This window comes from Solanum verrucosum, unplaced genomic scaffold (genome assembly GCF_900185275.1).
Source record: "Solanum verrucosum unplaced genomic scaffold, falcon-dt-bn FXZP01000188.1, whole genome shotgun sequence".
NCBI lineage: Eukaryota > Viridiplantae > Streptophyta > Magnoliopsida > Solanales > Solanaceae > Solanum > Solanum verrucosum.
This window is the reverse complement of record NW_026020409.1, coordinates 477,978-492,747: the sequence shown is the minus strand read 5'-3', so window position 1 is coordinate 492,747 and position 14,770 is coordinate 477,978. Positions and strand designations below refer to the sequence as shown.

Here is a 14,770-nt window from a genome sequence, read left to right as displayed (position 1 = left end):
AACACATTCAACTCATTCAAGCCTACCGATTTTAGCACATATCACAAAATTTTTGGACGGGTATCATTTTTTCAATAAGCTTGCCATCATGCTTCATTCGTTCTCATGCTTCTACACATACAATCCTAACACATGACAATTTTACAAAAATTAAGCTGTCTCTTGGGGAAAAAGAGCACAGGCAAAAAATCCCAAGAGAGGATTATGAGTTTAGTTACTCAGACTTCACCCTATCACTTACAATCCATCTACCCCACCCCCAACAAAAATAGGTGCAATTGTCCCCAATGCACACAAAAAGCAGTAAAAATTAATGTATTTGGGTGAAGCAAACCTGTGGCGCTTAGCACCAAAAAACCATCAACAAGCGGGTGGGTCCGGTTTAGCTAAGGTTGGACCTACGAGACCACACTTACGGTTTGTAGGTCGATCTATGGTCCGTAGATGGGGACCGTAGATCACCTTCACACTTTGTAAAATTTCAGACACTTACCTAGGATCTACAGACGTCATTTACGGTCTGTAGAATGGACTACGGACTGTTGATGGGGTCCGTAGACCTCTGCACCAGACCATTTTCTGCAGATTTTGCCTTGCACACCTACACATGTAGCAACCATTAGGCCATTCCTTTTACATTTTCTGGACACTTTTTAGACACGGACCCTATGCTATATCTAGCCAACACTAACTAAGAAATTAAAGCACTTATCTAATTGAGTACAAAGACATAATTAACCAAACAAACTACTAGATACAAAACAAAACCTATAGTAAGCTAGATTGTACATCTTGGGTTGCCACCCAAGTAGTGTTTGATTCAACGTCGTGGCACAACGCAGTCCCCTTGATTACTCAGACTTTATCAAGATGCCAGGCCTCTATCACTACATTTACACTCTTAGAATTTCCCATGTAGCTTTTTATCCTCCGTTGGTCGGCTTTGAACCTTGTCCCATTCCTTTTCTCGAGCTCAACCACTCCATGTGGGGACACTTGGGTCACTCTGAATGGTCCAGTCCACTGGGACTTAGATCTTCCCAGAAAACAACACAACCTTGCTTTATACAACAACACCAGATCACCAGGAGCTAGTTTGCATTTTTCAGTGTTTTGAGCATGGCGCTTCTTCTCCGTGTACAAGGCTACACCTAACTTCTCCTTACTAAACACTTTAGCACTTCTTCTGAAAGTGTGACTCACCACCGATATCGATTTAAGATCACTTGCCTGCTTCATAGACTTACAGACGTTAAAGGTCACCTCCTCCTTATTTAGTCAGAACTTCATCTACCCTCTTTCTATATCAACTAAGGCACGCCCAATAGCAAGGAACGGTCTCCCTAAGATGATGGGGACCTCAAAGTCAACCTCGCAATCAAGTATAATAAAGTCTGCCGGAGGAATGAATTGCCCCACTTTCACAAGGACATCTTGAAGCACTCCAATGGGCATTTTCACAATTCTATCAGCCATAAGTAAACGCATTGCAATTGGTTTTGGAGCTCTTAAACCCAACTTCTTATAAATCGACAATGGCATCAAGTTAATGCTGGCACCCAAATCACACAAAGCTTTTGCAAAGTGCATCTTACCGATGGTGCATGGAATAGTGAAATCTCCAAGATCCTCTTTCTTTTGTACCAGTGACATCGTAGAAATGGCACTACAATGCTGCAACCTCCCATCATCTTCAAAACTCACAGACCTTTTCTTTGTCACCATATCTTTCATAAACTTCGCATACCCAGGCATTTGCTCCAAAGCTTCTATCAATGGAACGTTGATGGAAAGTTGCTTCAACATAGTAATAAATCTGCGATATTTACCATCTTCAGTTTTCTTCACTAACCTTTGTGGAAAAGGTGGTGGAGGTCTAGGTATGGGGACCACTTTCTTAGATATCTCCGCTTCTTTCTCTGTCGCATTCTCAGACTCTTCTCTAACCTCTATACCACATCATCTTCTTTTTTAATCTCAACATCCACCACAGACGGCATAGGTGGATCAATGGTTTGCTTACCCCCTCGAGTAGTAGCTGTCATACAATGACCATCATTCTTTGGATTCTGGATGGTGTTGCTAGGAAGAGTGTCAGGTTGTTGTGGGCTTATTGTAGTAGACAACTGAGTCATTTGCTGCTCTACATGTTTTATTGACACGCATGGGCATCAACCTTTTGACCAATACCAGACAAGTCGTTTCTCATCTCCTTCACATTCTCATCAGTTGCATCAAACCTTCTCATCATCTTCTGCATCATATCTTCAATACGCGCCATATTTCCTTTAGCTTCCCTAGTACCAGATTCCCAATTTTGAGGGGGAACATAAGGTCCAACCCGATCGTTTCTATCGCCATAGTTGTTTCGATTGTAGGTGTTGTAATGATTGAAGTTCCCATCCCGGACATATTGACCCTCTTGGTTTTAATTGCCATAGTTTCGACCTTGGTGTCAATTGTCCGTGTTGGATCCTTGGGCGTGTGGTCGGAAACCCCCCGTTTGATCATTCACCGCATAAGCATACTCTTCATAGTAACACTCATCAACTGGTGGTGGAGTTCTAGTCAAGTAGTTCACAACATTTACCTTTTCCGCACCTTCGCTTACATGCTTCAATACCAACCCCAACTTGGTCCTCATCTGAGCCATCTCTTCACGAATCTCACCCGCAGACTGGTTGTTTGTAGCACGAACGGCAAATGTGTTTATCCCAGTATCTGACCTCCTAGTGCTCTATCTTTTATTATTGCAAGAGATCTTCTCCAGTTTTTCTGCAATCTACGTATGTTCACTCACCATATGAACCTCCAGCAATAATATCAAGCACTGCTTTATTGTTATCATCTTGACCTCGATAGAAATATTCCTTCAGCGACTCATTATCAATACGGTGATTTGGAACACCTCTTACCAACGTAGTGAATCTGTCCCAAGAGCTACTCACAAACTCTCCAGGTAAAGCCATAAAATTGTTGACCTTATCTTTGTGATTGAGCTTCTTGGACACTAGATAATATCTTGCTAAGAACACATCCTTCAGTTGGTCCCATGTATAGATTGAGTTATAAGGAATCACAGTGAACCGTACAACAGCATCGCCTGTCAGTTATAGAGGGAACACTTACAATCCGATGACATCCATATCCAAATCTGGACGACCTACACAACTCTTGCAAACCACCCTTAGCTTGGCTATGTGAGCATGTGGGTCCTCCGATGGCAACCCCGAGAACAAGCCCCTCGTTATAAGCATCTGCATCAAGCTACTGTTCACTACAAATGTGTGCCCCGGAGGCAAAGGGGGTAGGACAAGAGGTCCATCAGAGTCAGCAATATTGTTGTTGCCCCTATAGTTGTCATGCAGTCGTGGGACTGGTGGACCCTACACCCTCAATGCATCTCCCAATTGATTTTCAGCTGGAACTTGGTTGTCCCCACCAACTACCCTCGGAGGTTGCAACTCAACTTCATCACCTAGATTGCCTCTGATAGGATTAACTTGAACTCCTTGATTGTTCATTCTTCACAAAGTTCGGTTCAACTCTAGATCCTAAGGAGTAAGTGGTTCACCCTGGCTTTGTGTACTTGACATACACTAGAGTCAGAACCTAAGAGAGACAAAAAGAAAAAAAAAGTAAAATTAGGAAATATTTGACTAAAGTTCAATAATGTAGTTAAAATAAATCTAAAATACAAATTCCCCGGCAGCGGCGCCAAAATTTGATACGCTCAAATTACACCTCCTTAAAGAAGCATAAGCGATCATTATCAAGTAAAGAACCTAACTTGGAGGTTGGGGTCGATCCCATGAGAAAAATGGTTTAGACTTAACTTTAACCAATAATTATATTCATTTAGTTAAATTACATCCAGAAATAAGTAATTAAAGGGGGTGATTTTTGAAACAACTTGTAAGAATTCAGTAAGTAATCAGTAAACAAAAGTTAATTTTTGTTGTTATCAAGATGAGAGAATTAACTAGGGTATACGTTTTTCCCAAAAGCTCATAACACAGTAATCCTAGTAATAGAAATCCTTTCCTAGTGTACTACATGCAAAGTGATAAGCTAGGTATCTCTAAATCCTTGGTCTGGCATCTAGAGAATTTCACCCTGCATCTTGGTCCGGCTATGTGTGTACAATTTACTAACTCTTACCTTTACCTCATATTAGACATCACATCGATGTTTGGCTTAGTTATTACTTCGCACCAATCGACACTAGACTATTAGATAGTATCACACTAAATCTATGTTGATAATTCTTTTCTTGTTGATTACCTCCTTGGTCCGGCAAGTAGCAACAAGGCAAGTTCTAACATTGCGCACCTTTAAAAAGACATTTAAACGAAAGAATTATCAATGCATGCAAAACACTATTTAAGAATTGCTTATTTACTATTCATACTTTGTTAATCGCTCATGGTTCGCACCACCCTAGTTGTGGAGTTACCCATAATCATATGAACACAATTCATTATTTTAGATGAAAGAATTATGAGCTTACGTAATTGAGAATAACAAACCCGAAATTTCAACTTGAATTTCAAAACCAAAACCTTCAAAACCAACTTAGGAAATCAAGAATTGCTAGGTTTGCAAAATTAAAATCCAAAGTCACAAAGTAGAACTAAAGTAATAAAGTCTAACCCCCAAAAATTAGGTTTTCAAGCCCTATATATAGAAAAATAAATCCTAACTAAAAAGGAAACGTATGTTCAGGTACGCGTCTTCATTCCATGAGACTGACTCACGATTCGTCAATGGATCTACGGTTCGTGAGTCCTTTTTGTCACCCAGGACTTAGGCAATATTTTCATCTTCCAAAACTCAACTTCTCTGAAGAAAACGACGGACCACCAGTACGTACCGTAGATCGATCTACGGTATGTCGATCCTTCTCCATAGCTCCACACTTAGACTCTTCAAAAATCAGGAACTGGAACCCTAGCAGTATCATTCTACGGATCATCAATGCGGTCCGTAGATCAATCTACGAACCGTCAATGGCCACCGTGGTTCCACACTTGGTCAGATTTCCCTGATTTTCCTTCCATGCCTTGTCTGCTGATCTACGATCACCATCTACGGAGCGTCAATGGACCTACGGTCCGTAGATGCCCTTTTCTGCACATCTCTCAGTTGTCTCTTTATTTCTGCATCCAAACATATTTCTTGCGAAAACACAACAAAAACACATAAAAACTAATACAAAAAGGCCCTAGACACATGCAACTGTTAAGTGAAATGTATTAAAAATATCATAAATTCACCGTATATCAAAGACTAACTACAATGTAGAGCATTTGTCTAGGATCTAAATTCATGAGATTGTTCGGTTCCATGGGGTGCCCATATTTTTATGTCTGATAGGGGTGCGCAGTTCACATATCATTTCTAGAGTTCTATGCATGAGCAAATGGGTACCAAACTTGAGTTGAGTACTACATTCCATCCTCAAACCGATGGTCAGTTTGTGTTGACTATTCAGGTGCTTGAGGATATGCTTCAGACTTTTGTCATGGAAATTGGTAGTCATTGGGATCAATTCCTACCTCCTGAAGAGTTTGCCTATAACAACACTTACTATTCCAGTATTCAAATGGAACTGTTTGAGGCTTTTTATAGGAGGAGGTGTAGATATGTCGTTGGTTTGTTTGATTAAGTTAAAGTACAACCTTAGGGCAGTGATTTGTTGAGAAACTCCATGGATAGGGTGAAGTTGATTCAACAATACCTTGTGACTGCATAGAGTAGGCACAAGAGGTATGCAGATAGGTGGGTCAAAGATGTGTCCTTTGCTATTGGTGAATGGGTTTTGCTTTAAGTGTCACCCACCAAAGGTGTGATGAGGTTTGGAAATGAAGGAAAGCTCAGTCTGCAGTTCAATGGACCTTTTGATATTTTGGGGAAGTGAAGAGAGGTAGCCTATTGGTAGGCCTCACCGATGAGTGGTAGATTTACACTCATTGAGGCCTATTTAGCTCAATAATTATTGTCCTCGTTGCCTAATTACATCCTATTCATATTATATTTTCATGATTTGCATCCATGAATGCTAAAGTAAAAGGCGAGGATGAATACTTGATAGAAAAACCAAGAAAGTTGAAATTTAATGAAAACCCTAAAGTTGAAGTTCGCCAAATAAGATAGGGAAAATCGCCAAACTAGTTGATTTTGCCAAAGTTGACGGGGTTTGAAAAAAAAGATCAAACCAAGTGGTCGAGGAGAGAAGAATTTTGTTACTCACCGAAGGAGAAATGTTGAGTTAGAGGTCATCTCCAAATGTGACAAACTGTAGAGCTAAAAATGAAGTTCTGGAAAGAATTGAATGTGGTGATTGGCAATTCGCCTAATGGGAAAAAGAGTTCTTAATCGAGATCACCAAATGATGATCAAATACATGAATCCTGAGACCAAGAAAAGGCGAGCTGAAGGACCTGAATGACGACTCACTGAATGTATGACCGAACAAGTTGCGAAGGCATTCTGAATTTAATTTTAGGGAAACTATAAATAGTAAATAAGAGAGAGAAAATGTAACTTTTATGCATTCCAACTTTCTGACATTAACTTTGAAACCTTTCTCCATTCTCCTTAGTCTTGAGGGTTTTGGATACTTTCATAATCAATATTTAGAGGGTGAAATTCGAAGTGGTTCTTGAAAATTCTTGCTTATTAGCTGCAAATTAATGGATGAATTCACTTTGGATATAATCTCTAACCATCCTATTATGGGTCTGTTTCGAAAACCACCTGGTAATTGGAATTGGTGTAATTACGAGGGTAATAATTATCAGCCTAGTAATTATACAGTCTAGTAATTACACTGACCTGTTTGTTTGCCTCGGTGTAATTACACTGTAATTACACATGTCCTGTTTGGATGCCACCGTGTAATTATACATGTTTTGTTTGGACTTTGGATGTACAATTGCATTCATAAAATTATATTAAATTTTAAAAATAAAAATTAATTATTTAAAATTTTTACTAGAAAATAAGAAACTTTATAAATGATATTAAATTAAATATTTAAGATATATATTAATTAATAAACATATGTTCTTAACTAATATTATGAAAAAATAATTGATTTATATTTTTTCAAAGTAATATATTTCAATTGAATTGATAATAAAAACTAAAAGTATGAAGTTTCTATGAACATCGTGACATGCGTGTTTGATAAAAAGATTCATATATAAATAAAATGTCATAAATTATTAAAATGTTTAACAAAAGGATAATCTACTTTAAAAATGACTTGCAATGTGAATTCAATATTACTAAAACAAGTGCAACAAAAAATATAACATAGGTTATACATCCAAAACAAAAAATTTAACATGATACTCTTATCGCATATTTTAACATCGCATACATAAATATGATTTTTTTTAAAAAGGTAAGCCTATAACCTTACTTAACAATAAATTTTATTTTAATTTAAAAATTAGAATAATAATAAAATTATGCTAATGAGAAAATAAGCATGGCATAAAGAAATAGATAATATGAAAAAATTACATAGAATCACGTGAAGGTTGAGAATGAGAAGAAAATGAAATATAATAATATAAAATAAAAAAAATAAACATTTAGATAGTTTAAAAATAATAAAAATTAAAAAAAAGGTTAAAATAATAGAAATTAAAAAATTAAAACAAAAAAAACAATATATTAAAAAGTAGTCAGCTGATAATTACACCATGTAATTAATTACCAGCAATTCATAGTCTCTCCCTGTGAATTGGAGAGTGTAATTACCCTCTGCCAATTACACTAATTGCATGTTGACCAAGTAACTACATGTCAAACCAAACAGGACAGACAATGTAATTACACCCAGTTACACCAAATTCAATTACCAGGGTGGCTTTCCAAACATGCCCTATGTGTTTCCAAAACTCCAAGGTCTAGGGGTGTGATTATGAGAATGGGTGTTGACATATTGTAGTCGATTTAGTGTCCTAATCTATTTTATTGATGTTTAATCATGGATTCAAGCTATTTAATATGAAATTAATGGATGGCTTAAGGTGGCCAACTTAACCCTAGGTCATATCTTCGATTGATTTCCTAATGGGATTAATAGAAGTGGTTGGATAGTTTGATACTTGCAATGTGGATTTGATTTCTATATTTCTCTTGAACAAAGAATTGTAGACTTGTCTTCATTGCTGAAACTTCTTGAATTAGAGATTTCCTTAAAGTAGTGGGTTGATATGTACATTGAAATGAGACTGAAAGGAGATTTCATTCCATGATACTTTGAGAACGAAAGAAGATTAGTATCGATAATGATCACCCATCTTATCCATGATTGTCTAGTAATTTTAGAGCAAGTACTTTGACCCCTTTATGATATCAATGCTAACCCCACACTCCGAGATAATTTTCTTAATTAGATACTTTTGTTTTTCTAGATTTGCAGTGATAGTTAAATTACAACTATTTTGGTTAAACTTGGTGGAGTTTTCCACTTCTCTCTCAAACTACAAAATAAGTCACATTTCTAATTTCTGTTTTGAAGTCTTTGGCACTATATCACTCCATGTGGGATTCGACCTTGACTCTAAGTTAGGTATTTTTATTGAAAATGATCTCTTATTCTCTTAATGTTTTCAAGGATAGTTTAAGAATTATCGAAAAATGGCGCCGTTGTCGGGGAATATTCGCTAAGCGTTCAATTGCGAAGTTAACTTGTGAACTCGTTTACTTGTAGTTGTTTTCTTGTTTGGTTTTTTTGTTGTGGTTAGTCACGGGAGGAAACATGGAACTGGATGGAAGTGACTCTACTTCTTTAAGCATAGGTATTAATTTAGTGCTATATGATATATTATATACAACACTTTTACCACATCAGAAATTATATTAAACAGAGATATGAATTTTTTAATTGTTAGCAGGCTAATGATTTTGAACAGTAAACAGAAGAGTTTAATCCTGCTAATAGTACCACATACTAAGTCAGACCTTATGGCAACAGGGCAAACAACGACAAAGATTACACGCCACATTCATTAAGACAACATATTAATACCACATTAGCTGATTCTATGGTTCTGCACCTATTTAGAGACAACAATAATCAACAATAAATAATAGAGGGCCTGATGCTTGAAGGTAGAGTAAGGTAAAGACAGTCATAGGTTTGACAACAAGTAGTGAGCAATTTTTGACCAAAAATTAGACAGCATGAAGGCATAAAGTTGATTCAAACACAACGCACTAAGTAGTAGGACAATCATACAAGAAACTGCATCCAATAAATAATAGATAATATAACATACAAGTACAACATCAATATTAACTAGTTTTGAGATTCTGCCCTTACTTTGAAAAGAAAATGACATTAACAGTCGCATGCATTTTTGTTCTCAGATTGGTTGGTTTGAGTCTATAGAGCCTACAATGCGTGGTACAAACTTGATTCAGGAGGCTTTGTAGCAGGTGAGGGTGATTCAGGATAGACTTCAGACAGCTCATAGTATGCACATGAGCTATGGTGATCGTAGGCGGCAACCATTGAGGTTTTCAGTTGGTGATAGAATTTTCCTCCTTGTGTCTCCCATGAAGGGCGTGATGAGATTTTGGAGGCAGGGAAAGCATAGCCCCAGGTAAATTGGGCCTTTTGAGATCCGTCGGACAGTTGGAGAGGTTGCTTATGAGTTAGATTTTCCTTCTATATCTCACCTACCCATGTTTCGATGATGCGCCAGTATGCTCCTAATAAGTCACATGTGTTTAAGTATGATGCAATAGAGTTGGATGATCGCTTAACCTTTGTGGAAGAGCCACTTGTCATTCTTACCATAGATGTGCGGCGGTTGTATTCGAGAGTCATTCTTGTTGTTAAGGTCCATTGGAGTCATTGTCTAGTCAAGGAGGTTACCTCAAAGACCAATCATGAGATGCGGGAGCAGTTTCCTGTGTTTAATACTTTAGGTACTTCTTGAGTACTCTTACTTTCGCGGACGAACGTCATTTTTAGTAGTGAATTTTTGAATGAACTCTAGTTCATTTTAGTTGTTATACCTCCTATTTGTAGTTTAGATCTATCCTGTAGCGACCTTAACTCATTTATGACTTGCTAGGACTGACAGTTCGGTAACTTGGTTGTTCATTTAATTTTTATGCGAGTTTTAGTGTTTGGAGATTTTAAACATTTTACGATCATTTTTATCAGAAGTTAATGAAGATGACCTCAAAATCAAAATCTAACAAATCCATTAGCTCTGTAAAGGTCATTTTAGGTTAGTAAGGTAGTCTGAATGACTCTCGAGGATTTCAGTGTGAGTCTTTGCAATTAGGCATTTTAACTTTCAAGTTGAGGCCTAAGTTAGACTTTAAGAAACATTCTGAAACGAGCTCAGAGAAGAATTTCTTCAGTGCTGTTAGCTCCAAAACATTTAGTTTTGTCTAAGATAACCACTCATTTAGATCTCGAGGCTTCCGGGCTAATTCCAATTCCCTTGGTGAATTTTGGCTTATATAGGAAATTAGGTGTAGGACTCTGTTTGCATAGAGAGGACCTCAGATGGGAATTTTAATGATTTCATTAAGTCCAAAATACCATTTCTGATGAACTAACATATATCGTTTACGCCCACGAGGTTCCAAACATGTCCTGGGCACCCCGTCAAAGTTTTGGAGCCTTAGCACTTGTGTTGTAGGTTGAAGCATACCCGTATCCACGCGCCAATAACTGTGTTTGTGGATGGCAGGACCATTCCAGGCGCGTTCATGTGTGGGCACCACGTTCACAGACGACACCTTGCATGGGCGTTCGCGCAACCGCCTTGCGCATTCGCGTTGTTCAGCCGTCTGGCCTATTTAAGGCTATTTAAGGCTGGTCACGAAGACACCATTGTTTAATTTGAATTTTTTCCATTTCTCTCTCGATTTAACTCCTTTTTGTGATTCAAAGTTCCATGCTCTTGTAATTGTCAGGGCTACGTGGTAAAGTTATTAGATTATATCTTTGAAATTTTGTTCGAGGTGAATTCGATGTGAAAGCTTTTGCCTTTTACCTTTTAATTTTATTTTTCATTGTGTTGTCCTGTAAGCTGATTTTCCATCCGCAAATTGTGTCCTATTTTAGGATATAAGTTCAAGGCATAAGTTAGGACCTTTTGACGAAGTCAATTCTAGAATTTTCGGCACAGATCCAACGATTCCTATTTGAGTCTAAAATTTGGATAGTTTGTATTTTAGGTGATTTTAGTGTCTTTATGACTCTGTTGGTATTGTGATCCTAATTTTGATAGTGTGACAACATTAGGAGGATGTTCAGAAAAGAAAAGATTTGGCCTTGTGATTTGGAGCACACGTGATTGCTCTATATGTAGTCTCTAACTTCCTTTCTATCTAGATTGACCACAAATGTGTAAAATCAAGAAGATGAGTGTGAATTGGCGACAAGTACCTAGTTATTCCTTCTTTTCCTGCTAGATACCATGATTTAGAGTTGATTACCGTTATTTCAATGGTAGTACCATGGTGGTAAAGGTTGTATGTGTGCTGTAGCATGCTATATGATTTACTTGTTTGATTACCTCTTTTGGAGCATGGTTTTGCCTTAGTCTAGGATAGACTAGTGTTGCCTAAGACCCATGCACCTTGTGAGTATCTTATGTCTCCGATGTCGTTTTAGATGGACTAGGTCCTTGTGAACTGGAATACCATACTTGGGTCTGATAGTATGAGCCTTATCTTAGTGATTCATGCTTTTTGTTAGCCTTTCCATCTCTTTTCCCTTTTTTGGGGCTCCGATGTGTTACACGAGATAGTGTGCTCTCTCGAGATTGGAGTGCTTATGGCTTTGAACCTTTTATGATATCATTGAGAGTGGATGTTGATCCACGATGACTTAGAGCCAACATGAGATCCTCTTTGTAGCTGATATGCGCCATGGCACTCTTACTAGATGGACGACTGACCCCCCTAGGAGTGGGCTAGCTGGCTGGACGGATTGGATATCTCAAATCCTTTACAGAGTTGATACTCCTCTGACGCACTCTTGCTAGCTTGGCGGTTGTCGCCTCTAGGACTTGATTGTATGGCTGGACAACCTAGATTGATTGTCACTCTTGCTACTTGAGCTAGAGTTAATTGGTTGAGTTGATTGTCACTCCTACTAGCTGGGTTGGGAGTTGATAGGTATTTGGTTTCTTGGGCTGGGAGAACGACTAATAATCTTTGATTCGGATTTGGGTTCTTTTTCTGTCTTGTAGACTTAGCTCTTCTATGTACCTATCGGTCTTATGGGATCCCATTCGGGTTTTATTTGAACCTTCACATGAGTGAACCTTCTGGGCTTATGGGGTCAAGTTTTGTTTAGTTTAGTTGAACTTATATTTACTTTCAATATGCTCGTGTGCCTTATTTTCATTCCACTTTGGCCTCTGTTTCTTTATATATTCTATCTTATCAAATTTTCTTTACTTTTCTTGCTCAGTCGGTATATGATGCCTACTGAGTACATTTGTTTTGGTCCTTATGTTTTACTTTGCATCTATTCGTGATGCAGTGCCTAGTACCAGCTACCAACGGTTATCGTTTTTTCCATCTTTTGCAGTTTGTGGATATCGGAGAGGACGATGAGCATTAGGCAAATGTTAGCTTCTTTTTTGCTTTCGAGACAACTTGTTTTGGTCTACTTTTGGGACTTGTGATGTGTCGTGGACTATTGGCACATTTGACTCTCAAAACTAAGGATTAAAGCTATAACTTGAGTATTTTTATGTGGATATGATGTGTTTGTTGATGATTGAACAGGTAAAACACTTGGACGTGAAAGATAGCAAAAAGAGAAGAAAGTGAAGTTGAACAAAGCATCACAAAGCCCCAGACGGGTCGTGGTCATGATGACAAGTCGTCTGAGGGCTCAAAAAGCTAAGGCAATGAAGAACAACAAACTGATAAATTTTCAAGTGAAGACCACGGAGCCCCAGACGGGTCGTGGTCCTCTTGACGAGCCATCTGAGGGCTCGTGGGAGATAGCCAATGTGGAGGCTTTGGGAGCTAAGTGTTGGCTGAAGTTTAAGTGACCTTAAACTAGGCGTGGTGAAGCCCATAAGTCGTAGTGAAGCCCGTGAAAAAAAGCAAGAAGATCCAACAAAGATTCAAAGTGTCACACATGTTCACAGATTTCTTGATGAGCTGTCTAGCCTCAGACGAGCCGTCTAGAAGCTCGTGAAGATTGTCAGGAACAAAGTCCCACATTGTCTAAGTGTGGGATGATGAGGGGTGTCACAGACAGTCTAGGCCGTGACGACTCGTGATGACGTTCGTGCAGTGTCACGACAATTCAGTCCTACTTCGAGTAGGACTCATTTTTCACAGACTATTTGAATACATTAGGTTTATTTTTGAAGATATCTCGTTAGTATATGAACGAAGCGTATCTTTCCATATTTTTGTCTTTGGTTTGTATTTTTGGACTAAGACTGTGAGATTGTGATCACGTGTTTGAATATGAATCTTTCATGTGAATTTGCAGAAATTGTAAGTGCTTTTGGTTATGCATTCAATAGAGATTATTGCTTGTTCACGAGAAAACATGAGTGGATAAACACCACAACTGGGGTTTTGGGAACCATGATGATAATCTATGTATGAATTTGAAATATGAGTAAAGTACGATTATTAATTGCGCATGTGATTCTTACTTTCATTATTCATTCTTTCTAATGAGTGCATGCATTAGTAATTGCCTGTATTTCCCACTTGTTCAAGAGAAAAGTTGTAATTAGGAAAAAGTAACGTCAATCTATTAGTTTTTATTGAAAAGTCAAGTTTGAGAGAAGAGATTTTCAATAACAAACATGCAAGGGTAAACTTCAAAATATCTAAGATCGAGAGGAATAGAGTAGGAGGTATATGATAAGATTGAGAAGTGTTTAGGTGCATTTAACTCGCTAGGAAAATGCAATGTTAACAATAAATCATTACTATTTTACGATTCAATACTGGAGTAAACTCATGGGAACACAATCCTGGTTTCATTTATCACTTATCACATCTTTGAATTTAAAATCATGTTACTCTTGTTACCTTGAACATTACGTTAAACATCACTACTAGAAACAACAATCAAACCCATATTTACATTCTGTAATTACTTTCAGTTGGGAATAACAACAACAATTGAATAAAATCAACTGTAAAATTATTCTTGTAAGTAAATTCTCTGTTGGATCAACCTCAACTTACGTTGAGTTCCATAAATTGACATCGACTGTTTACACTTCTTAATTGAAGTGTAAATTTGGACTTATCAAATTTTGGCGCCGCTGTCGGGGAATTTCAATTCAAAAATACTTTACTAGCAATTATTTCGATTGTCATTATATTTCCTAATTTTACTTCTTGTCCTTGTTGGTGTCCTCTAAAGGTTAGTTCGATAGTGCATGCCAAAAACCAGAAGTAAGGGAGCAGCTTTGATTCCTTACCACCCAGAGTTAAGTATGAAATATGGTGAATGCACAAGAACTTAAAGCCCAGAGGCAAAGATTGGGACTTGAGGTTGAGACCGCTGCTAAAGATGCTCAATGGAATGTTGTGAATGATCTTCATAGGGTTGCGAGGAACATGAAGGAGTGGAAGAGATAGCTCTTCCCCACTAACAGCCACTAGCTCCACGGGGTCGAGTGCATCAACAAGCACATATGGTCTTTGAGGAAGACGACCTGGATTTAGATGGGGTTAGAGCTACTGGAGCAATCGTGTTACCATTACTACCCCTAGGTGTGAAGTTCAC

At 37.9% G+C, this 14,770-nt stretch overlaps 1 protein-coding gene across 1 annotated transcript; it reads right to left on the bottom strand.

The window, feature by feature from the left end:
* Nucleotides 1-855: 855 nt before the first annotated feature.
* On the bottom strand, nt 856-1,239 carry LOC125840593 (uncharacterized). Its single transcript, XM_049519563.1, has one exon. It carries the CDS (start codon nt 1,237-1,239, stop codon nt 856-858), a length of 384 nt encoding a protein of 127 aa, XP_049375520.1.
* Nucleotides 1,240-14,770: the final 13,531 nt, after the last annotated feature.

Coding starts and splice junctions, on each gene's coding strand:
- LOC125840593 (XM_049519563.1), bottom strand. CDS start 1,239: ATGAAGCAGGCAAGTGATCTTAAATCGATATCGGTGGTGAGTCACACT.